At 39.6% G+C, this 25,219-nt stretch overlaps 1 protein-coding gene across 8 annotated transcripts in view; it reads left to right on the forward strand.

Moving 5' to 3' along the window:
• Positions 1-528: 528 nt before the first annotated feature.
• Positions 529-25,219, forward strand: part of RIC8B (RIC8 guanine nucleotide exchange factor B) — a 121,192-nt gene continuing 96,501 nt past the window's right edge. For all 8 annotated transcript variants that reach the window (XR_014295365.1, XR_014295366.1, XR_014295367.1 and 5 more), the window contains exons 1-2: positions 529-720; positions 8,215-8,262. Coding sequence is in view for 3 of the 8 variants with exons in the window: in XM_082636575.1 (XP_082492701.1) it covers positions 637-720; positions 8,215-8,262 (132 nt within the window). In the remaining 5 variants the exon portion in view is untranslated. The remainder of the gene's footprint in view (positions 721-8,214; positions 8,263-25,219) is intronic.

Raw genomic sequence — 25,219 nt, forward strand, 5'->3', positions numbered from 1 at the left:
CCGCCGGACTCCGGTTTCCGGCCTTCGCAGGACCACAGTTCCCAGCATGCCTTTGGAGGGAAGTCTTTCCCGCTGGATGACTACTAATCCCGACATGCCATTCGGCACTCCGGTAAGCTAGATGGAAGAGTGGAATGACCCCATTGCACGCAGGGAATTGTAGTCCATTTAGCTGCTGGCTCTTTGAGGGGCGGGGAAGAGCCGGGTCGCTCTCGTCAGCTGAGGAGAATGATTCATAGAGGAGGGTCAGGAGAGAACAGGTCTGTCTGTGAAAGCACACTTAAAAGGCTGGAGTCTTCTCCGAGGGAGGGAGAGGCAGGAGAGCTAGCAGGGCCTCGGGCCTGACTACCCCCTCAGGCCGTTCGCCAGGCCTCTACCGAGTCCTGGGCCTTGTCGGGGGTGGCCGCGAGGCGCCGGTTGCTGGGGGACCGGTGACGTCGCGGGGTGAAAGTTGAGGGGCGGTGACGTCGGGCCTGTCCGGGCGGAGGCTGGCGGGTTGGAGGCAGAGGGAGGGAGGGAAGGAGGGAAGGAAGGAAGCTGGGAAGAAGCGAGCGAGCGAGCGGGGGCGCGAGGCGTTTACCTGGAGGCAGCGGCTTGGGCGCGCAGAGCGGCCGCGGCTCCCCCGCACCTGCGGCCATGGATGAGGAGCGCGCCCTCTACATCGTCCGGGCCGGCGAGGCGGGGGCTATCGAGCGGGTCCTGAGGGATTACAGCGATAAGGTAAAGAGCCCTGGCCCCGGGCGTGCGGTATAGCACCCTCGGGCCGCCCCCCGGGCTTGCACATCGCATCCCTCCCAACCCCCCTCATTCCGGGGATGCGCATTGCTCTCCCCTGAAAACGTTTCCGGCTTGGGCATGCGTGTTTGTGCCCCCAGCCTTTTCCATCCGTGCATCCTGTATCCCCCCCCTGCCCCCACCCTGGCGCCCACCCCTCTGATTCCGGCCCAGCAGTTTGTCCCACGGTCCTCTTCCCAAGCGTGCAAGTCACACCCCCGGAATCCGTGAGCGTGCGTCTGTGCCCCTCTCATGGATGCATAAATGCACGCGAGTCCTCCTCACCTGCATAGCTTAAAAATAACGTGTTTCTGTGTATAAACACGGGCCTTGACATGCATAAAACGTATCGGCCTCGATGGCAGTTCCTTATATACGTACAGGACCGTACAGTTTTCAAGGCGTGATGTCTCATATACATGGTCCAACTTGATTCTCAGAGAGTTTATAGGGTAGATAGCATCATCCTCCCCATTTTATAGATGAGAAAACCGAGGCACTAGGAACTGAAATCACGCCAAGTTCATGGACGTACTATGTTGTAACTGGGGGCAGACTAACTCCTAATAATACCTGTTGTTTGTATCACATTAACAGCTTTCCCATCCATTATCTCCTTCAATCTTGACAGCAATCCTGTGAGGTTTTATCTGCATTTTGCCATTGAGATTCTAGATCGGTTAAGTAACTTGCCCAAGGTCGTACTTCTGAGCTGGGATTCCAACCTAGGTATTATTCTTTCCACTTTACAACTCTGCAGTAAAAAGATATCTTATATATCCCAGTCACTTCTCTGAATGTTTCTTGAAGCAAGACCCGTTAGCTGTCCATTACTTTACCTTCCAGGAGTTTTATATGCTCACTCTTGAAGGTAACATACCACACCTTTATTCTTCCATTTAGAAGACCACTTTATAGGAATAACTGACTTCTGTGAAAACACACCCAACACCATGTCACACCCTAGATATAACATCTTTCTTCCTTTCATTGGCCTCCATTCATAATTTCCCTTTCTGTATTTCTGTGTTTGCTGTGTGCCCACCACTGCACTTCCATACACTTTGTATTGTTGGGCTGCCAGTATGCCACTTCTGCTCTATGTGGAGAAGATCAAAAAATAAGGCACCTTCACTCCCATTTAATCTTCCCAACAATCCTGTGAGGAAAGTGGTGGTATTCCCATTTCACAAACGATAAAATTTAGGATGATGTTACCTCAAGTGCACACAGTCATTGAGAGATGGGGCTGAGATTTGAATCTAGGTTTTCTGACTGCTCTTTTACAGTACTATGCTGCTTTCTTTGGGAGGATGCATGGATTCAGTTCTATTCATATCTTAGCTTCCTCACTTTCTGATTTGCTTTACTGTTGCATATCTGCGTAATTTAGGAGAAATTCATTTAATGCACAGATGTACATATTGTGGAGATTACAGTCATCCCTTGGTATCTGCAGGGGATTGGTTTCAGGACCCTATAGCTCCCCCATGGATACCAAAATCCATGGATGCTTAAGTCCCTTATATAAAATGGCATAGTATTTGCATATAACCTACACACATCGTCCCTTATAGTTTAAATCATCTCTAGATTACTAATAATACAATGTAAATGCTATGTAAATAGTTGTAAATACAATGCAAATACTTTGTAGCTAGTTGCCAGTTAATTCAAGTTTTGCTTTTTGGAACTTTCCCCAATTTTTTTTCCAAATATTTTTGATCCAGGGTTGGTTGAATTTACGGATGTGGAACCTGCAGATATGGAGGCCCGACTGTATATTCATTCAACTTGATTTATAATTGCTTTCCAAAAAAGATTTGAGGCAGCTACAAACTGATTTTCAAAAGAAATACAACAGAAAACTTGGCCATTGTATTGAATCAACTAGTGTTTATTTAGCACTTATTATATCCCAGGTATCCAGCAATAAATAGAACTTTCTTCTATGCAGAAGGGAGGAGGAAAAAACCTCGAACTGGATCTTATCTCCTCCTTCAATATTTTCTCCTTCCCTTCATGGCTAAACTAATTAGAACTCCAGATTTGCTTCCTCCGGTTTATCTCTTCCTCTCCTTGATCTCCCTCCAGGTTGGTTTCCACTTACCACTCCTGGCCAAGTGCTGTTAGAGCTTAAGTTCTGGACATCCCCAGCTCTCCTTTCACATTGGGAATGGCTTTAAAGTTGTAATGCCCAGTGTGTATTGTATGGGGTGGTATTTTGGGGACCACGCTTGAGAATGCCGTGTCTTGACGTGGACCGGCGCGGCCAGCTCCTTCAGAGAAGAGCTCTCATGTTTAATGCTGATTATAGTAGGTCCAGAGTACAAAGAAAATAGCTGAGTTTTATGTTGGCAGTGGGGCTTTGCCCCTCAAGGCAGGAGACACTAGAGGCAGATGAAGAAGAAGGGGAAGCATGATTGCAGTGGTCTGGCAGTAAGAGTGGGGAGGTGGAATTAAATTGCCCTGCTCTATGGGAAATGGAGTCTGAAACCCTGAAAAAGCACCTGGGTATTACCACGTGCCTCATTTACCTTATCTGGAAACATGGATTTGGGAAATGTTTAGAGTGAAGTGACTATGGGACACTGAGGAGTCTAACCAAGAAGGGAAATGAATGATGTAGAGAGAGAATGATTGGTTCGTCGTTCTCAAAAGAAGGCAGCAAGTATAATGGAAAGAAGGTGGAATTTGGAGTCAGATAAATCTTGGTTCAGATCTGCCATTTATTAGTGTCATGACTATGGACAAGTTATTTTAAGGCTGAGTCCCAGTTTCCTTATCTGTAACATAGGGTTCTATCACCTAAGTTATTATGAGACCTGAATTAAGTGAAGTATAATGCCGAACGCTGTGCATAATGCATGTAGGAGGCATTCACTAATGGTCAAGGTGCTCAAGAGGTCCTGCGACAAGAGCACAGGTTCTGGAGCCAGACTGCCTCAACTCTGATCCCCGGCTTACCATCCACGTGGCATAGAGCAAGGTACTTAACTTTGCTGTGTCTCAGTTTCCTCATCTGCCAAACAGGGATAATAATAGTACCCACATCATAGGTTTGTTGTCAGGATTAAATCACTTATATGTGTAAATCATTTAGAACAGTGCCTGGCACTGAAGAAAAACCCATAACTGTTAGTTTTGAACAAAAAAGTCAGGGATTAAGCATGTGGCATGGAGTTGACGTAGTCTGATAAAAAAAAATTAGAGAATATACTCCATTCTTTCTCTTTTTCCTTGACCCGTACACTTTTTAATGGTTAGCAAAATACCTTGTACCATGTTTAAAGTAACATTTACGCGTCTGGCTCCAGGTAACATCTAATTTCTACTGTGTTAAGGAGATTCTAATTTTCAAGATTTCTTCCTTCATTCACTGACCCTTCTTGTCTTGGGGAGAAGGAAGATCTATCTATCCTAGAAAAAAATGAAACTTGTCTGTTTCTCAAGGGCATAATGCAAGTTGACTCAGCATAGGAAAGTATTTTTTAAAAATAGGAAGAGTGGTTGTTCTTTTTCACTTTCAATTCATCTAATAGCATTTATTGAGTGCCTGCTATGTACTGTGTATTATCCTACGTGCTTTCACATGTCATCACATATTAAAACTTATGAGGGTGACTGAAGTATTCTCCCTTTTTTTCGGGACTAGGAAATTGAGGTTCAGAAAGACAAAGTAACGGTCTACAGGCCTTAGGGCACATAGCTAGAAGTGGCAGACCTAGTCTTCAGATTCAATATCCAGGGCTCTTTTTGCAAGGCCCTGTTGGCTTTCCACTGTCTATTCTGTGTTATTGAGCACAGAAGAGAAGGCGTTTTCAGGACTATTTCCTTTGGCTACTGTTGGGTCCCAGTCACCCCACTCCAATAATAGAATGAGTTATTAATGTGGGAAGTATATATTGCTCTAGTCTAGGCTGTCCAAGCTTCTTCTCCTCTCCTAGGGCTTGTTCTGCTAACAGATTTAGTAGAGAGATTTGTTGGCATCATTATGATTATCAACAACAAACAGTGATCAAGAGCCTTGAGGTGCATAGTAGTATTTTAGTTCCTTGAATCCAGGGTATTTAGACAAGAAGGAACCTCAAAGATAATTGGGTCCAACACTCTCAATTAATAGAAGAAACTGAGGCCTAGCGTCATCATCAACTATGTTGATAACCAGAGAGGTGGCTTGGTGGCCATAGAGGCCACCTAGACATATGATTACCCCTTAGCAAGCTCCAGTTGGATTCCATTATGGAAGTGTGGCAAGTTTATGGCCAAATGAAAGGTAAAAGTTATTTAAGATACAGACAGGTATGTAGGTCTCTGAGAGTAGCCCTCATAAGAGAGGAAAGCAACACTGATAGCAGTGAGGTCTTTATTTATGTGCTGGAAGAACCTGATTGATAGGGACCTAATATTGGGACAGCTCTAGAAGTACAGCCTCCACATTTGAATAGGATATATAAATATCCTGGACCATGTAAGAGGACTTTTTGTTTTACACTTTGAGGTTGCTTCTGACTGGATTGGCATATTCTAAATTCAATTTGTATTGCCTCACAATACCAGTATATTTGCTAATTAAATTAAGCCCTCATGTTAGTTAGGGCTTTTGAAAGCTTGCTTTCCTTCCTTCCTTTATTTCTTTTCTTTTTTTTTTTTAAATGTTGCGATTTTGTAACAGGATCAGCCTTGCATTTAAAAAGAAAAATAGGGCTTCCCTGGTGGCACAGTGGTTGAGAGTCCGCCTGCCAATGCAGGGGACACGGGTTCGTGCCCCCGTCCGGGAAGATCCCACGTGCCGCGGAGCGGCTGGGCCTGTGAGCCGTGGCCGCTGGGCCTGCGCGTCCGGAGCCTGTGCTCCACAAAGGAAGAGGCCACAACAGTGAGAGAGGCCCGCGTACCGCAAAAAAAAAAAAAAAAAAAAAAAAAAAAAGAAAAATAAAAATTAGTCCTTGATACTATTCTAAATTATCACCTTGAGAGATTTAATTCTATGTAGAAACCTTTTAAAAGATATTTTTATAACTTAACGAGGGGCTTTCCAAAAGATGATTTCTTTTTCTGTTCCCTTACCATAAATGCAAAAAAAAAAAAAAAAAGTTTAGGAGAACTATTACATTGGCAACTAGGTACATTTATTCCAGATAATCTGTGGAGTTAATATTTCACATATAATAGCAAAAATTAAGCTTCTTGTTTCTAAGTGCAATTATGTGTTTTCATTTGTAGTGAACCTTTACTAAGCTTCAGTTTATAACCATACAATCTACTAATTCTTGATCTTTTATTCAATATTAGTTTTTACTAAACCTTGGGTCTGTAAATTCCTAAGTTATAGTCTTTGTTGTTTCTTCCTTCCTTTTCTTCTTTTCTTTCTTTCCTTGCTCATTCATTAATCTATTTACCTTTTATATAAAATTTTTCTTTTAATTATAATGTACCAACAATGAGTTTTGTCAAAGGAATCACCAGCAATTCCACCAACCCTATATAGTTGTTTTTATTTTTGCATTTTAACACTCAAGCCTTTGTTTGAAATCATCCATACATTTATGTAGGTACTGTCATCATAGACATACAGTTTGATGTTTTACTATTTTTCCACTTACTGCCATCATAAATAATTTTTCATGTTGTTACAGAACTTTTTAGCCATTTTTTTTTTTTTTTTTTTTTTTCCTGTATGCGAGCCACTCACTGTTGTGGCCTCTCCCGTTGCGGAGCACAGGCTCTGGATGCGCAGCCTCAGTGGCCATGGCTCACGGGCCTAGCCGCTCCGCGGCATGTGGGATCTTCCCGGACCAGGGCACAAACCCGTGTCCCCTGCATCGGCAGGCGGACTCTCAACCACTGCGCCACCAGGGAAGCCCCACTTTCATTTTTGAAGTTGGTGTCAATTTATACTGCCTCCAGCAATATCACTTCTGGATTATTGATGCCCATTTCTCAGAGGGCTTTATGTCCTCAGTCTTGCTCTTCTTTGATCTGGCCTGTAAACTACCACCCAAAATATTCTTCCAGAATGAGTTCACACCTCCTTCAGAGTCTTCCCCTGGTTGCCTGTCACCTGTATGTCAATTTAGGTATAAATTTTTAAATCCAAGGCCTTACCACCTGACATCCATTTTAATTGTTTTGCAAACGGTATGTGAGGCAGCTTCTCTTAGGTTTCCTCAAATGGCCCTTCTCTATTACCTCTAAGTCTTCCCTCTGACCATTTCTTACTTTCAGAACTGCTTCTCTGTCAACATTTCTCCATCTCATTTAATTTCAAAAATTGCTTCTTCTGCGAAGCTGTCAATGCAGAACCACCTGTAATGATGATATCTTTAGTACTTACTGTGTTTAACTCCTGGTGGGTTGCCATGTTGCCAATGAGAAATACAAAGGAAAGGCAGAGAGATGTTCAGTAAAGATTTTTTTAAATGAAAACTTAGGATCCATAAGAGCACTTGGTTCTCTTGAAAAAACCTTGAGAAGAGATTGAGGAACTTTATGCTCTATTTTTTGGGTACCATCACTCTCTGGCAGTGGACAACTCAACTTACTCCATTCTCTATTTCAGCTACAGAGTGGAAAATACAGTGTTGCCAGTCATTTCAGGAGAGTCATGACATTCTTTTCTTTCAATTACATTTCCTCAATATCATTGGCTCATCATTATTATCATCCTAATAGTTACTGAGTGTTTACTATCTGCCAGGCACTGAGATGGTACATTATATGTCGTAGCTGTTTTAACCCTCACGGCAGCTTTGTGAACTAGGTACCCCCTCTTTTCACATGGGAAATACAGTTATAATTTGTTACTTGCTTAACTAATAAGTGGTGGAGCCATGATTTAAACTCTCATTCTTACAGAATTACTTTTCTGAAATGCCAGTCTATCAATTTCTTCCCTGTCTAGAATTCTCTGGTGATTTCTTATTGCATATGATAAAGAAAGTACAAACTCCTCAGCAACATTGGAAGATCCTTCTGGAATTAATATTGTCCAGTCTACTTTCCCATTCTCATCTTTCTCCACTCCTCTCATCCCCTAACATGTGTCCTGTGTTTCACTCTGACAGAGCTGCTTATTTTACAAATACATCATACCACTTCACAGATGAGCCTTTGTTTCCATCCCTAGAATGCTTTCCATTTGCCTGGCAAACTCCTATTCATCTCTCAAGGTCCAGCTCAAATGCTCTGTACTATATGCAAAGAATTCCAGATTTCCCTGGGTAGTTAGTGGCTCAGTACTATGTCTCTTCTGTATATATTTTTGCTTTAGTCTTTTGTACTGCTTTACATTTATTTGCTTACATGCCTCTCTTACTTTAATAAGAACTTTGAGACATGATATGTCTCAACTTTTTTACAGACATTAGGTATTTTTAAACATAGCAAAATCAAAAATCTGTGTATTTAAAATGACATTGTTTCCCTTTTTTCCCTCTTCAGCATAGGGCTACTTTCAAATTTGAATCAACAGATGAAGATAAAAGAAAGGTAAGCCTTGGTGTTAATCTCTGTGTGTGTGTGTGTGTGTGTGTGTGTGTGTATGTATTTCATTCATGGACTTGATAAACAGTGGACTTGATTTCATCTGATAGTTTACTTTTCAGTTTCCCTTCAGTTTGGTTTTTAGAAACTCTGAGAATAAAGACAAGTGCCAGGTTTAGTATGGATTGCACATAACACCCTCCTGCTCCATCCCCATAGGACCATTACACTTGCATAAATCAGGGGAATGGGAAGGGTTCAGAGGGGACTCTCCTCCATATCTTCTCATCTCCAGCGATTAACTTTGTTTAGTGGCAGGACTGCAGGCTGCCAAAAATGCATTGCTAATATTGTAATATTGGGTTTACAGTAAAGCTTGGCTTTGGGTTAAGTTTTGGAAAAACAGTTATTCATGCAGCTGCCCCTCAACCACATACTGTTCCCTGTGCTGGCAGTTATTTATGTTGTCAGCAATTGTCTTGGTCACTGACTTCATGGGCAAAGAGGAAAATGGGGTCAAGAGGCTTACTAATAGAGGAGTTATTATGAGAGGGTGCATCAGGGATAGAGCTATTAAATATCATGTTGGCCTGTTGGGGTCGCCCGTGGTTGCTTTACTTAGTTGATTAGAGCATGATGCTCAAGGAGAAGCTCACCAGTTCTGCCTGTCTGTTTGCGGGGCCCTATACCGCTATCCCTGGCCTCACAAATGCTAAGACCAGGTAAGAGAGCATGACAGAATCTGTAAACATATTATTGCTGCTGGAGAAATAGCTTGAATCCGGTGCTTTGCTGGTAGTGGTTTGATCATACCTTGAAATCATCCCTCTATTCACCTCCACCCCCATATTTACTGTCTACATCCTGCTCACTTTGCCTCTTAAGATTTCTCAGTACGTTCTCTCCTTAACCCCGGCCCTAGCTCAGTCCTTCATCTGGATTACTGTACCAGTTTCCTAACTATCCCTTCTTTTTCCAGTTATATGCCCTTCCAGTCCATTGTCTATAATTCTATAACAACAATCTGACTGTGTCATGCCCAGCCTTAAAACCCTTGAGTAACTTTCTTTGTCTATAGAATAAAGTTCAAGCTTCTTAACATGACCTAGATGCTCAGTGATCTGAAGTTTGCCTACTTTTTGCAGCCTATTGGTTGCTTCTCTCCCTTGTAATTTATGCTCTAGCAATATGAAATGTTTCCAGTTACATACACATACACATCCCTTCTGTTTCCTACTTCCTACCTTTGCATATACTGGCGGTATGTACCAAAATTACAGATGTATTTTGCCCTTTGACCAAGCAGTGTCACTTTTAGATCTATTCTGTGGACAGATTGAAATAAAGTAAACAAAGTTATTCACTGAAGCATTGTACATAGTAGCAGATGATTGGAAACAATAAAGCCTCCAGCAATTAGGGAATATTTGCAGGAACTTGTGTACATTTGCATAATGGAATATTGTGCTGTGGTAAAGATGGAGGAAGAGGGAGAAGGAGAAAGACTGTTAGTGCTAATGGGAGAGAGAGTTACATGAAAAGAAAAAAGAAACAAGGTGTTAAAAAGAACATGTTTTTAATATACTTATGATAGTATTCAGGCTAGGAAGGCAGCTGCTATTTGGTTTAGTTGGGAGGATCCGTACTATATAGATTCCGTGGTGCCTTGTGAATCTGACACTAGAATCTTTGGTAGTGCTTTTACTGATCAAAATAAGTTTATGAAGACAGAGATTCCCTCCCCCACCCCACGCCATATGACTTTCAGTTAAGGGAAAAAAATTTCCCACACAGTTATTAATAAAGCATGTTTGTTTCCTGTAGGATAGTAGCAAAACCTTACATTTTCCAAGTATTTTCTTTTACTGCCTTTTAAATCTTTGGTGACAGTAACTACTGTACTAGTGTTACTTTCAGTATTACGTGTAGATTGCTGCTTCCTGGGGGGTCTGATATAAACAAAAGTCATTAGGGACCTAGCTAGGTAATCTTCATTAATGGAAAAACATTGGCAAACAAAACTATTTCAGTCTCCAAGGGTTAAAACCATTAGAGACTCTTCATGCCTAAGTCCTTAAAAAGACTTTGAAATCAAAATTATTGGACTTCTCTAAAGGCTCCACATCCTAACAGCCTTTTAAGTTCTCAGTGTAGAGAGGCATGGAATAGTAGGCATGTCTCCAACATTAAACCCAATCTTAAAATAAGAGGAACTCAAATTACCATCCAGTTTGTTTTGCTGCCCTAGTTCTCTTTTTCTCTTTCCTAAACATGTCTCTGGAGCCTTCTACCAGCAGCTCCTTGGTAACAGCAGCGCCCCTTTCAGTAAACTACAGGAGCTGTTGCTCTGAAAAACACACCTCCCTATGTAAAACCTTGTGGCAACCTATAAGTAAATGTAAGGAAATAGAGCCTTTCAAAAAATAAAACGTGATTATGCGAACTTTGTAGGAATTGGTTATAAAGTAATGATCCTTAGACCTAAGTCCTAACACGTAGCATTTTACATTTTTAGAAAGATTTGCTTTTCATTAGTAATACAGTAATGTTGTAAGTATGGTGAGAATATCACCATCCCAGTTTTATGGATAAGAAAACTGAGGCTCATGTTAATGACAACTTGTTAACACTCATATCACTCGTAAGTGGTGGAGCCTCGAATAGAGAACAGGTTTTCTGGCTATTGTGTGCAGCTCCTTCACTGCTCAGTGCTCCATGGCTCCCACTCATTACCACTTGAGGTATATCTCAGAAGGTTTGAAATTACGACTCAGTACCTTGTTTTATCTCTTATTTCATACCTTGAGACACCATTTAGGCAACTAGACTTAAACTGGAAAATATCAAAGGAAATTACCAACTAGGAATGCTTAAATTTTTCCAGAGAAGTAAAGTCAGATACAATTGCTAATGTTTGTGCATAGAATGCAGATAGTTCCAGGTGCATGTGGCTCATGATATATTTGGGTATAAGCACCTGTGCTTATTGAAGCGTTTGCTTTACATCTTCTCTACCTCAGTTGGTGGCTATGATTATCTACCAGCACATAAACATATACCATGCAAATACGTAGGATGGAGGGAGTTATGATGAATAATCTGAAAATTTACAGCTTGAGGAAATGAAAGCTCTTATATTGGTTTCTAAAATACAACTGATCTCAAGACCAATAAAGAGAACTAACTGCAATAAATGTTGAAAAATACTGTCATAAAGTGATTAAAAGAATTGCAGCTCTTTCACCTGTACGATAAGAATACAACCATATTAAATGCAGAAAACTTCAGTTGTTGTCTGAGATAAACCTTTATGTATTTAGTGATTTTCCTCAGAAGAGTGAAGTTAAAAATAAATTTCAAGCGTTTATTTCATTAACTTCAAACTCAAATAGGTAAGCTCATACTTCTGTGAAGGCAGAGAGTAATTACTGAGTTGAGAACTCTTTGAGGACAAAAATTCTGGCTTACTTTTCTTTGTATTTTCAGTCCCCAGCACTGCATGTGGCACAAAATAGGCACCTATAATAAACACCTGTTAAATGAATAAAGGGGACTTGGAGCTTGAGTGGAGGCCAGAATTCCTATAACTTGTACATACGGTTTGGTTTTGAGTTTGATATTCTCTTAACTAGAGAGCAGAATCTCAAGCACATTTCATAATGTTGTTTACTGAAAAAGCAGAATATAAAAGTATTCATACAGAATGATCACAACCGTGTAAAACTAATAAAAACTATGCAAAGAAGAATGTCTACAAGGAAATTCACTAAAACAGTGGCTTAGTATTATTACTGTGGATTATATTTTAATTTCTCTTTTCTGTATTTTGAACTTTTCTGTTATAGTAAATGATAATGATATAAGTATATGATAATTACATATTATATGTGATAATATATTCTTTTATAGTAGTGTGATTGGGGGCATAAGCAAAGACCAATATACTTTTTAATCATTTATTTTCTTTAAAATTGGGCCTTTGTGATTATCTTACACATTCCTTTTGGGGGAACATAAAAATGTTACTAGGTTTGGAGATAGTATCACTTGTGGAGCCAGTTTATGGAGTGAAATAAATTTATTTGACCACAAAAGTCCATTCTACCATTTGAAATATTTCTTCTTTTTACTTTTTTCCCCCAAAGTTGGATGTACTTGGCATATTAGTAGAGATCTCTGTAGTCCACAAATATTTTTTCAGTAATTCCTGTGTGCCAGGTCTTGCGTTAGGCCTTAGTTCCTAAGTTGGCTATTTTCCTATGGTGTTTGGTTTGGTGCTTTCTCAGCTACGGATGCATACTGGGGGTTGCCATTGTGGACTATAGAAAATGAATGGGTAATTTTCCATATTAGAGTCTCCCAAGGAAAATGTGCCAAGATAGAACCATCAATCCTATACTGTGAATCCATGCTTAGGAATAGCTTGAGGCATGGATGCTTGTTCTGAAAGCCTTTTACACTTAGTTTAGTTATTTGAAATTGTTAAACTCCAGTTTTCACTAAACAAAATGAGCTTTGTGTGTCTTGCAAATTTGACTCAAATTTTATTTGATGTCTTCACCTTAGGGAATACTTTGATATATGATGCAAGTACAATTCTCATTTAGAAACCAATAACTTTATAAAGATAATCCTTTTTAACATCTTGATTTCTTTAAAGCACACAAACACACACACTACCAAAAGCGTTCTAAAACTTTTACTTTTTAAAGTTTCTGTCCAGCTGGATCTGGCATAAAACCTGACTAGAAGGCTGAATTATATCATAGGCCAGGATGAATGCCTCACAGTAGTTCAAAAATGAAACAATTTAAACTTCATTTCAGACTCCATTTTTTATTTTAGATGTTTTGCCAAGGTATTGAAGGACTAAATATGGGAAGAAAGAACAGAACAGCCCCTCTGATTTAGTAAGCCATAGATGTGGCAGTCCATACATGATCTCTGTATGGATCACTTTTTAGGATTTCTGCCTGGGAATGTTAAGAGTAGTATCTCTGATTTACACTTTAGAGTTTTGGATCCTTTTTCTCATATAAAAAACTCATCAAGAAGTTTTGCTTCCAGCCATGACAGTGTGAGAGCTTTATGGACCTGCTCCCCAATGAAACTGGTTATTTTTAAAAAACAGCCATTTAAAGTCTTTGGAAGTAGTCCTAAGAGCATGCAGTCAATAAAGGAACACTTATTCAGGACAATCAACTAAAACTCAGTCAGAAGAGTGAAAGTCTGTGGGATTTGAACTGAGACCTGTTCCCTGTCTTCCCACTCTCAGTGGAGAGAGATGGAAACTCTCCTCCAAAGTGATGCAGCCAAGAACACGGAGCTCCCACTTCCCTCAGCTCTCAGTTGGAAGGCTATCTACCCAGTAGAGACAGGGGTAAGGTCAGCATTTCTCATCCCACCTGAGCTACATGTCGCTGGGACAAAATTCTGGGTGAATATAGCCAAGAGGTGGGGTCTCCCTTCTTTCACCCAATCCCCACTCATGGGACAGAGGCTCTACCTTGGGTAGGGCACCATTGAGAATATTAGGGCCCCAGTTGCACTCGCCCTGGCTGGTGGGACACAGCTTCCACCCTGGAAGAGGCCAGCTGAGGAGTTCTGGGTCTGCTGCTCCCCTGTCCTCTCCAGTTGAGCTCTCAAGGAGGTGTCACCCAGAAAGAAGCATGCTCTTGTCTCCGCCGTCAGCATCAGAACCAGGCTCAGGAATTTTGCCCAGAGGAACAAGCAGAGCTTATAACAGTGAGCTCTGAATCTCTCCCGAAAGGAACCAACTTAATTTGCAACAGTGTGAAGTTCCTGCCTGAAAGTACAGGTTGTGGTGAAAGGCAACTGGGAGGAGATTGACAGATTCATTGGAGATATAAGGCGAACCAGAAGGCTAGGTAGTTTGCTAGAAAGAAAGTAGGAAAGACAGCTGGGAGGAACCCTCCTGTAGTTAGAACAAATCTTAAATACTTACCTCAGGAACTATCTCTTCAAAAGAGTCCTAATAAATTGGCTCAGTTTGTAGAGCAGTTTATGCCACAGGACATTGTTGAAGACAATAGATCAATCAGCCTGCAGTTAGTGGAGCTTAACAGCTGGGTGTGGTCAGGGAAAGAGAAAGTCAAAGAGAGGCCTGCCAAAGCCACTGTTATCCCAGGATGACTGTGGCATACAAAAGGGTGAGCCCTATGAGGAGCTACATCTGCAGGGAGGAGGAGGAAAATATGCTTAACTAAAATAATTCAGCCAGTCACTGAGCAAATAAAAAAATAACAATAGCAAATGTTGGAGGGTATAAGCATTACCCAATGTTGATATAATATATTATCTAAAATGTCCAGTTTCAAAAAAAAAAAAAAAGAGCCACGCAGAGAAACAGGAAAGAATGAGCTGTGCACTGGGGAAAAAGCAGGCAATGGAAACTGCCTGTGAGAATGACTAGATGTTGGATTTAACAGACAGACTTCAAAGTAGTCATTATAAATATATTCAGAAAACTGAAGGAAACCATATTTAAAGAAGTAATACAAGGTTTGATGACAATGTCACATCAAATAAAGAATATCAATACAAAGATAGAAATTATTAAAAAGAAAAAGAACCAAATGGAAATTTTGGAAATGAAAAGTACAGTAACTGAAAAAAAAAATCACTAAAGAGGCCCAACACTGGGTTCACACTGGCAGAAGAAGGAATAAGCAAACTTGAAGATAAATCAATAGTGTAAACAAGGTAAAGAACTGAGGAAAAAGAATAAAGAAAATGAACACCTCAGAGAAATATGAGACAACATTAATATACCAACATACACATAACTGGAGTACCAGAAGGAGAGGAGAGAGAAAAGAGAAGAAAAGATATTTGAAGAAATGATGTCTAGGGACTTCCCTTGTGGTGCAGTGGTTAAGAATCTGCCTGCCAATGCAGGGGACACAGGTTTGAGCCCTGGTCCGGGAAGATCCCACATGCTGTGGAGCAACTTAAGTCCGTGCGCCACAACTACTGAGCCTGTGCTCTAGAGCCCGTGAGCCACAACTACTGAGCACGCATGCTGCAACTACTAAAGCCTGCAAGCCTAGAGCCCGTGCTCTGCAACAAAAGAAGCCACTGCAGTAAGAAGCCTGTGCACCACAATGAAGAGTAGCCCCTGCTCGCCGCAACTAGAGAAAGCCCATGTGTAGCCACAAAGACCCAACACGGCCAAAAATAACTAAAATAAATAAATTTATAAGTGCACCATTCTTTAAAAAAAAAATTCTAAAGTCTTTCCAAATTTATTGGAAAACATCTACATATCCAGAGAACTCAATAATGTCTGAGTAGAATAACCTCAAAGAGATCCACAGCCACACTAGAGTAAAAATGCTGAAACTGAAAGACAATGAGAAAATCTTAAAAGCAGGGAAAGAAGAATGACTCACCACTTACAAGGGAACCTCAGTGATATACACAGCTTACTTCTCATCAGAAATGTAGGCCAGAGGCAGTGGAATAATATATTCAAAGAGCTCAAAGAAAAAATTCAGCCAAGAATCTTATATCCAGCAGAGCTATCTTTCAACATTGCAGGGGAGATGAAGACATTTTTAGATAAATGAAAAAATGAATTTGTTCTAGATCCACCTTACAAGAAATACTAAAATTTCTTCAGACAGAAAGCACATCACCCCCAACAACAATTTGAATGCACAAAAAACCCCAAAAGAGAACTAGTAAAGGTAATTATGTAATTATAAAACATAATATAAATGCATGTTTCTTCTCCTTTATTCTCTTAATTGATTTTAAAAGCATTTGTGTAAAACAACATGTGTATGATATATTGTTCAGCCAGTAACACATAGAAATGTGATATATTTGCCAAAAATAGCACAAAGGTTGATGAGAGCAAAGCTGTACTGGACTAAGGACATGACTCTAGATAGTAACTCTAATCCTCAAGAAAAAATCAAGAGAACCAGAAATTATAAATAAGAAGGCTAATATAACAAAAGTTATACATATATACTGGCTGTCCTTTCTCCTCAGTGTCTTCAAAAGACAAAATTATATATCAAGTAATAATTGTTGTTATACTATGGATAACAATAATGCCACAAAAGGAGGGGAAAGGAATAGCATCATATAGAAGTAATGTTTCTATATCTCACTGGAATTAATCTAAATCTGGAGCTAATTCTGGTAAGTTAAGATATATATATGTGTATGTGTGTGTGTGTGTGTGTGTGTGTGTATACACACATACATACACTAATTAAGCCCTAGAGCAACAACTAAGGAAATAACTCAGTAACTGTTTTGTGGAAAACTATAAAATATTGTTGAAAGAAATGAAAGAAGATCTAAAGAAATGGGAAAACATCCCATGTTCATAGATTGGAAGACATTATTGCTCAGATGACACCACTTCCCACTTGATCTACAGATTTAATGAGATACCTTTAAGAATCCTGGGTAGCTTCTTCGTAGAAATTGACAAGCCAGTTCTAAGATTCATATGGAATTGCAAGGGATGCAGAAGAGCCAAACAATCTTGAAAAGAACAAACTTGGAGGACTCATAATTCCCAACATCAAAACTTATTACAAAGCAACAATAATCAAGACAGTGTGGTGTTGACATGAGGATAGGTAAACATAAATACGGCTGATTTTTGAGCAACTCAGGGGTTAGGGGCGCTGATTTCCTGAGTAGTCAAAAGCCCAGGTATAACTTTATAGTTGGCCCTCCCTATCCATGGTTCTGCATCCGCAGACTCAACTGTGGATCTTGTAATACATATTTACTGGAAAAAACCTGCATATAGATATAGATGTAGATGAGTGGAATAGTACTGAGAGTCCAGAAATAAACCAACATGTCTGTGGTCAACTAATTTTTGACAGGGGTGCCAAGACCATTCAGTGGGGAAAGAATAGTCTTTTAACAAATGGCACTGAGACACTTAGCCACGTATAACAGAATGTATTGAACCTTTACCTCACACTGTATGCAAAAATTTGCAAAAATTAACTCAAAATGGATCAGACCCAAATGTAAGATCTAAAACCATAAAACTCTTAGCAGGAGCATAGGATAAGTCTTCATGACCTGGATTTGGCAGTGGATTCTTAGATAGGACACCAAAAGCACAAGCAACCAAAGGAAAATAAATAAATTGGATTTCATCAAAATTAAACTTTTGTGTTTCAAAGGACACTATCAAGAAGGTGAAAAGACAACCCACAGAATGGAAGACACTATTTGCAAATCATATATCTGATAAGAGACTTGTATCTAGAATATATAAAGAACTCAGTGATAAAAAGACAACCGAATTTAAAAATGGGTAAAGGATCTGAATAGACATTTTTCCAAAGAAGATATACAAATAACCAATAAACAGATGAAAAGATAACATCATTAATCATCAGGAAAATACAAATCAAAACCACAATGAGATACCAGTTTACACTCACTGGTATGGCTAAGGTCAAAAAGTCAGATAATAACAAGTATTGACAAGGATGTGGAGAAAATAGAACTCTCATACATTGCTGATAGGTTACTGCATGTACAGTGGTGCAGCCACTTTGGAAAACAGTCTGGGAATTCCTCAAAGGATTAAACAGAGTTACTATATGACTCAACAGTTGTACTCCTAGGTATCTACCCCAAAGAAATGAAGATATATGTCCACACAAAACCATGTACTTGAATGTTCATAGCAGTATTATTCATAACAGCCAAAAGATGGATATAGCCCAAATGTCCATCAGTTGTGAATAGATAAATGAAATGTGTTATATCTATACAATGGAATATTATTTAGCCATAAGAAAGAACAGAGTAACTGATAAGTGCTTACAACATGGATGAACCTTGAACACATTATGCTAAGTGAAAGAAGCAAGACACAAAAGGCCACATAATGTATGATTCCATTCATATGAAATGTCTATAATAGGCAGATCTGTAGTGACAGAAAGTAGATCATTGGTTTCCCAGGATCTAGGGACAGGGGAATGGGGATTTACTGCTAATGGGTATTGGGTTTCCTTTTAGGGTAATGAAAATGTTCTAAAATTAAACAGTGATGATGGTCGCACAAGTGTGAATATACGGAAAACCAATGAGCTATGTACTTTAACAGGGTAAACTTTATGAAATGTAAATTATATATCGATAAAGCTGTTATTAAATACTACGTGCCCATCATTCCAAGCACTGTATGAATATTAACACATTTAATACTTAACAAAAAGCTATAAAGTAGGTACTGTTATCTTACTTGTTTTACAGATGAGGAAACTAAGGCACACAAAGAAATTACTTGCCTATCTAGTGAAGTAAATTACATGCCTAAACTAGTGAAGTAGGAGGACACTATTTAAGCCTATGCAGTCTGGTTCCACAGCCCTTGTGCTGCACCATACTGCCACTCATTAATAATTGAATTGACCTGTTGTATAGTTTATGAATTGATTCTATTTTCTGATTGTAGGCATCCAAAATTTGAGACACGATGCAGAGCATAAACAAAGCTTTGACGTTGAACTAATTAAGACCATTGACAGGAAACAGAAGCATATGATTTGCAGTATGACTGGTTAGGATAACTAGTAAGGATATCTAGTGTCAGCCCTCCCCATTAGCAGTACAGAAATTGACCTATAGGAGTTAGGCATGCTGCAGATTTTTTTTCTTACTATTATTATTTTTCCTGCCTAAAATTTAGGGTTTTTTTCCTCAGCAATTAGCTCTTCCTTACAGAGTTTGACCATGTACTAAGGAAAGTGGAGAACATGTACATCTTTGGCTAATTAAAAACTCTTAGGACCTGAAAGAGTTCTTGGCTGAACAGACATTTCCAGTGTTCCTAACTTCCCCATTTATAAATGAAAAATTGAGAGGTTGACTTACCTAAGGTTACAGTTAATGAGTGGAAAATCTGGGACTCAAACTAGGTCCTCTGCCTCCTTTTCTACCTTCAGTGATCATTGTTGCAGGGTGGCTCCTCAGGGAACTTACAGTATAGTAAGGGACCCAGAATATCTTCCAGTGCAGTGATTCCTTCTAAGGTATCCTGCACTGAGGGTAATCACACTCTGACTGAATACTTTCAGTAATGGGAACCACACAGCAGCCACTCTGCTGTTAGATAACTTTACTTGTTAGAAAGCTTTTACTTGTATGAACTCTAAATCTGCTTTAGTTGATCCTCCTACTTTATCCCTCTCTGCCTCTGCCTTTGTCCACCATTTAGCTTGTCTTCTATCTTCTTTTTCCTGCTCCATTTCTTTCACTTTTTTCCCCCTACTTATTGGCCAGCACTCGCATTTATCAAGAAGCTTTCTCTGGCTAAATTCTCTATATGTAGTTTATTCCTTTAATCTTTGAATATACAGCTTAAACTGCTGTGCATTGAAATACCTTTATATTCCTTATTCATTCATTTTACATATGTTTAATCTCTCTAATATTATAAATAACTTGAGTCATGTTTTTATAGCTCCCCAATCCAAAATAAACTTCTTGTCACTTGGTTAGAATTTATTTCTCTTGAATAGTTTGCATGTCCTTGAATTTTACATTGGGAGCATTTTAAGTTATGTGGCTGTAACAGGGCTATGCACGTAAGTGCTCAGTAATGAACTCTATAGATTCTAAATGAACAGTATAGAATCTATAAAATTAATACAAAATTGCAATGTTATAACGTCAGCACTTTCCTTTTCAAGGGGCTTTGTCATTAAACGGAAAATATAGATAAAAATTTCCTAGCCCTATTGTGCTTGTGCAGAGTGTGCTTGTTAATGTTACTTGATCTGTTTGTCCACCTGGCCATCTTTATGATGTAATGTGCATGGGCCTCCATTCTACCCCAAGCACTATGCTAAAGATTTTTAACTATATCATCTCATTTAATATTTATAAGCCCTAGATGTTATCCCTATTTTTAGAGGTGAGGAAATGAGGGACAGCGATTTCCAAAAATTTGCCAGGATCACATAGCTATAAGCTAGTGTTTGAATCCAGGTGCTTTCTTTACTTCAATTGTACTGTTTGCCAATAAATAACTTGTAGATGCCTTACACCTTACAGTATGTTGTCTCAGATGCTATCCATATTAAATAATATAATAATATTAATAATATAGATAGGTCTTTCACAATAACCATGTGAAATAGATATTTTTCTATCTTACACATGAGGAAATTTAGCTTCAGATAGAATAAGTAAATTGCTCCAGATCCAAGTTCAGAAAATAATAGAACTGGGAATTAGAAAGAACCCAAACTGTTTCTGTGCTTTTTTTTCCTGCTACACCACTAGTGTTCTTGTGCCTTTGAGGACCTCTAACATCACAACTGTCTCGTTGAGACAACTTCACTCGTGTCCGTATTCTTGGCTGTCTTAGTCTGCTCATGCTACTGTGACAAAATACCAAAAACTAGGTTGCATAAACAAAAGAAACTTACGTCTGACAGTTTTGGAGGCTGGGAAGTCCAAAATCAAGGTATTGGCAAGGTAGATTTCCTTCTGAGACCTCTTCTCTTGGCTTGTTGTCAACTGCCATCTCACTGTCTACTCATTTGACCTCTTTATGCAGAGAAGGGAGGGGGTGGAGAATGAGTGAGCTAGCTCTATGATGTCTCTTGTTAAAAGGGTACTAATCCCATAGGACCAGGGCCTCTCCATCATGGCCCCATCTCCAAATACCATCACATTGGGCTTAGAGCTTCAACACATGAATTTAATGGGGAGACAAACAGTTAGTCCATAACTTCAGCTTACCATCAGGGCCCTTGACTATCTGCTATACATGCCTGGGCTACTAGAGCTGAGAACTAGGGGTTTAGAGATAGAGTAACTAGTTCAGAGTGAAGAGTTGAGTGTTGTGGAGTAGATGGCACTGGAGACAAAGTAAGGAAATTCCAAAGAGACTATACATCAGAAAGACTTTGATACACTGAAAAAGGCAAAAAGCTGTAGAAATCCATGGGATCAGGATCTATATCAACCACCAAAATATGGCATATATGTTGTGACAGAATATACATCATCCAGCCTTGTTAATGTACTGTGTAGTCAAACTATAACTTTGCATGTCATCCCACCCAGAGGTACGTGAATCACCCTTGGTCCAGCGCATCCTGCCCGCTCGTGAGTCACTTGGTGGCCGTCTGGGTTATCAGACTGACTGGGGTGTCGCAGGGCTTGAGCTCAAATGACCCTTATTTTACTTAATAACTACCCCAAAGCAAGAGGAGAGACCCTGGCAATTCGGACACACAAGAGAGAGGATGTAAAGTGCTTCCTTTGAGTGAAAAGGTGAAAGTTCTGGACGTAATCAGGAAAGAAAAAAAGGGCTTAGTCAGTACAAGACAAGCACTTTCTTCTGGATAGCTTGAAATATTTACAAGACTGCGTCTGCTTTAGGAAGAAGCTAGAGCAGTATGGCTGACTGAGTCTTGGTGCTCCAGCCGGGTGTTAGGCCTGAGCCTCTGAGGTGGGAGAGCTGAGTCCAAGACATTGGTCCACCAGAGACTTCCGGGTCCCATGTAATATCAAACTGCAAAAGCTCTACCAGAGGTCTCTATCTCAACACTAAGACCCAGCTCCACTCAATGACCAGCAAGCTATGTGCTGGATACCCTACGCCAAACAACTAGCAAGACAGGAACACAACCCCACCCGTTAGCAGAGAGGCTGCCTAAAATCATAATCAGATCACAGACACCCGAAAACACACCACTGGATGCGGTCCTACCCACCAGAAAGACAAGATCCAGCCTCATCCACCAGAACACAGGCACCAGTCCCCTCCACCAGGAAGCCTGCACAACCCACTGAACCAACCTTACCCACTGGGGGCAGACACCAAAAACGGGAACTATGAACCTGCAGCCTACAGAAAGGAGACCCCAAACAGAGTAAGTTAAGCAAAATGAGAAGAGAGAGTAACACACAGCAGATGAAGAAGCAAGGTAAAAACCCACCAGACCAAACAAATGAAGAGGAAATAGGCAGTCTACCTGAAAAAGAATTCAGAGTAATAACAGTAAAGATGATCCAAAATCTTGGAAATAGAATGGAGAAAATACAAGGAATGCTTAACAAGAACCTAGAAGAACTAAAGAGCAAACAAATAATGATGAACAGCATAATAAATAAAATTAAAAGTTCTCTAGAAGGAATCAATAGCAGAATAACTGAGGCAGCAGAACGGTTAAGTGACCTGGAAGATAAAAGAGTGGAAATAACTACCGCAGAACAGAATAAAGAAAAAAGACTGAAAAGAACTGAGGACAGTCTCAGAGACCTCTGGGACAACATTAAATGCACCAACATTCGAATTATAGGGGTTCCAGAAGAAGAAGAGAAAAGAAAGGGTCTGAGAAAATATTTGAAGAGATTATAGTTGAAAACTTCTCTAATATGGGAAAGGAAATAGTCAATCAAGTCCAGGAAGCGCAGAGAGTTCTGTACAGGATAAATCCAAGGAGAAACATGCCAAGACACATGTTAATCAAGCTATCAAAAATTAAATACAAAGAAAAAATATTAAGAGCAGCGAGGGAAAAGCAACAAATAACATATCAGGGAATCCCCATAAGGCTAACAGCTGATCTTTCAGCAGAAACTCTGCAAGCCAGAAGGGAGTGGCAGGACATATTTTAAGTGATGAAAGGGGAAAACCTACAACCAAGATTACTCTACCCAGCAAGGATCTTATTCAGATTTGACAGAGAAATTAAAACCTTTACAGACAAGCAAAAGCTAAGAGAATTCAGCACCACCAAACCAGCTCTACAACAAATGCTTAAGGAACTTCTCTAGGTAGGAAACACAAGAGAGGGAAAAGACCTACAAAAACCCAAAACAATTAAGAAAATGGTAATAGGAACATACATATTGATAACTACCTTAAATGTAAATGGATTAAATGTTCCCACCAAAAGACATAGACTGGTGGAATGGATACAAAAACAAGACCCATATAAATGCTGTCTACAAGAGACCCACTTCAGACCTAGGGACACATACAGCCTGAAAGTGAGGTGATGGAAAAAGATATTCCATGCAAATGGAAATCAAAAGAAAGCTGGAGGAGCAATTCTCATATCAGACAAAATAGACTTTAAAATAAAGACTATTACAAGAGACAAAGAAGGACACTACATAATGATCAAGGGATCAATCCAAGAAGAAGATATAACAATTGTAAGTATTTATGCACCCAACATAGGAGCACCTCAATACATAACGCAAATGCTAACAGCCATAAAAGGGGAAATTGACAGTAACTCAGTAATAGTAGGGGACTTTAGCACCCCACTTTCACCAATGGACAGATCATCTAAAATGAAAATAAATAAGGAAACACAAGCTTAAAATGATACATTAAACAAAATGGACTTAATTATATTTATAGGACATTCCATCCAAAAACAGCAGAATACACTTTCTTCTCAATTGCTCATGGAACATTCTCCGGATAGATCATATCTTTTCCAACCACAAAGCTATGAGACTAGATACCAATTACAGGAAAAAAAGATCCATAAAAAATACAAACACATGGAGAGTAAACAATACACTGCTGAATAACCAAGAGATCACTGAAGAAATCAGAGGAAATCAAAAAATACCTAGAAACAAATGACAGTGAATACACGATGACCCAAATCCTATGGGATGCAGCAAAAACAGTTCTAAGAGGGAAGTTTATAGCAATACACTCCTACCTCAAGAAACAAGAAACAGGACTTCCCTGGTTGCGCAGTGGTTAAGAATCCGCCTGCCAATTCAGGGGACATGGGTTCGAGCCCTGGTCCGGGAAGACCCCACATGCTGCGGAGCAACTGATAAGCCTGTGTGCCACAACTACTGAGCCTGCTGTCTAGTGCCCGCAAGCCACAAGTACTGAAGCCCTTGCACTTAGAGTCTGTACTTCACAACAAGAGAAGCCACCACAATGAGAAGCTCGTGCACCACAACAAAGAGTACCTCCCGCTCCTCACAACTAGAAAAAGCCCGCACGGAGCAATGAAGACCCAACACAGCCATAAATAAATAAATGAATGAATGAATGAATGAATGAATGAGAAACATCTCAAACAACCTAACCATACACCTAAAGCAATTAGAGAAAGAAGAACAAAAAACCCCCAAAGTTAGCAAAAGGAAAGAAATCATACAGATCAGATCAGAAATAAATGAACAAGAAATGAAGGAAATGATAGCAAAGATCAATAAAACTAAAAGCTGGCTCTTTGAGAACATAACCAAAATTGATAAACTGTTAGCCAGATTCATCCAGAAAAAAAGGGAGAAGACTCAAATCAACTGAATTAGAAATGAAAAAGGAGAAGTAACAACTGACAATGCAGAAATACAAAGGATCATGAGAGATTATTACAAGCAACTATATGTCAATAAAATGGACAACCTGGAAGAAATGGACACATTCTTAGAAAAGCACAACCTTCCAAGATTGAACCAGGAAGAAATAGAAAATATAAACAGACCAATAATCACAAGCACTGAAATTGAAACTGTGATTAAAAATCTTCCAACAAACAAAAGCTCAGGACCAGATGGCTTCACAGGTGAATTCTATCAAATATTTAGAGAAGGGCTAACAGCTATCCTTCTCAAACTCTTCCAAAATATCACAGAGGGAGGAAGACTCCCAAATTCATTCTATGAGGCCACCATCACCATACCAGTACCACCATCTGGTATTGGTATTGGTATATATACCAATATATATGGTATATATACCAATATATATACCAAAGATGGTATATATATATACCATCTTTGGTATTGGTATGCCAAAGATGTCACAAAGAAAGAAGACTACAGGCCAATATCACTGATGAACATAGATACAAAAATCCTCAACAAAATACCAGCAAACAGAATCCAGCAGCACATTAAAAGGATCATACACCATGATCAAGTGGGGTTTATCCCAAGAATG

This window comes from Mesoplodon mirus, assembly GCF_964341445.2.
Source record: "Mesoplodon mirus genome assembly, chromosome: 11".
Taxonomy (NCBI): Eukaryota; Metazoa; Chordata; class Mammalia; order Artiodactyla; family Ziphiidae; genus Mesoplodon; species Mesoplodon mirus.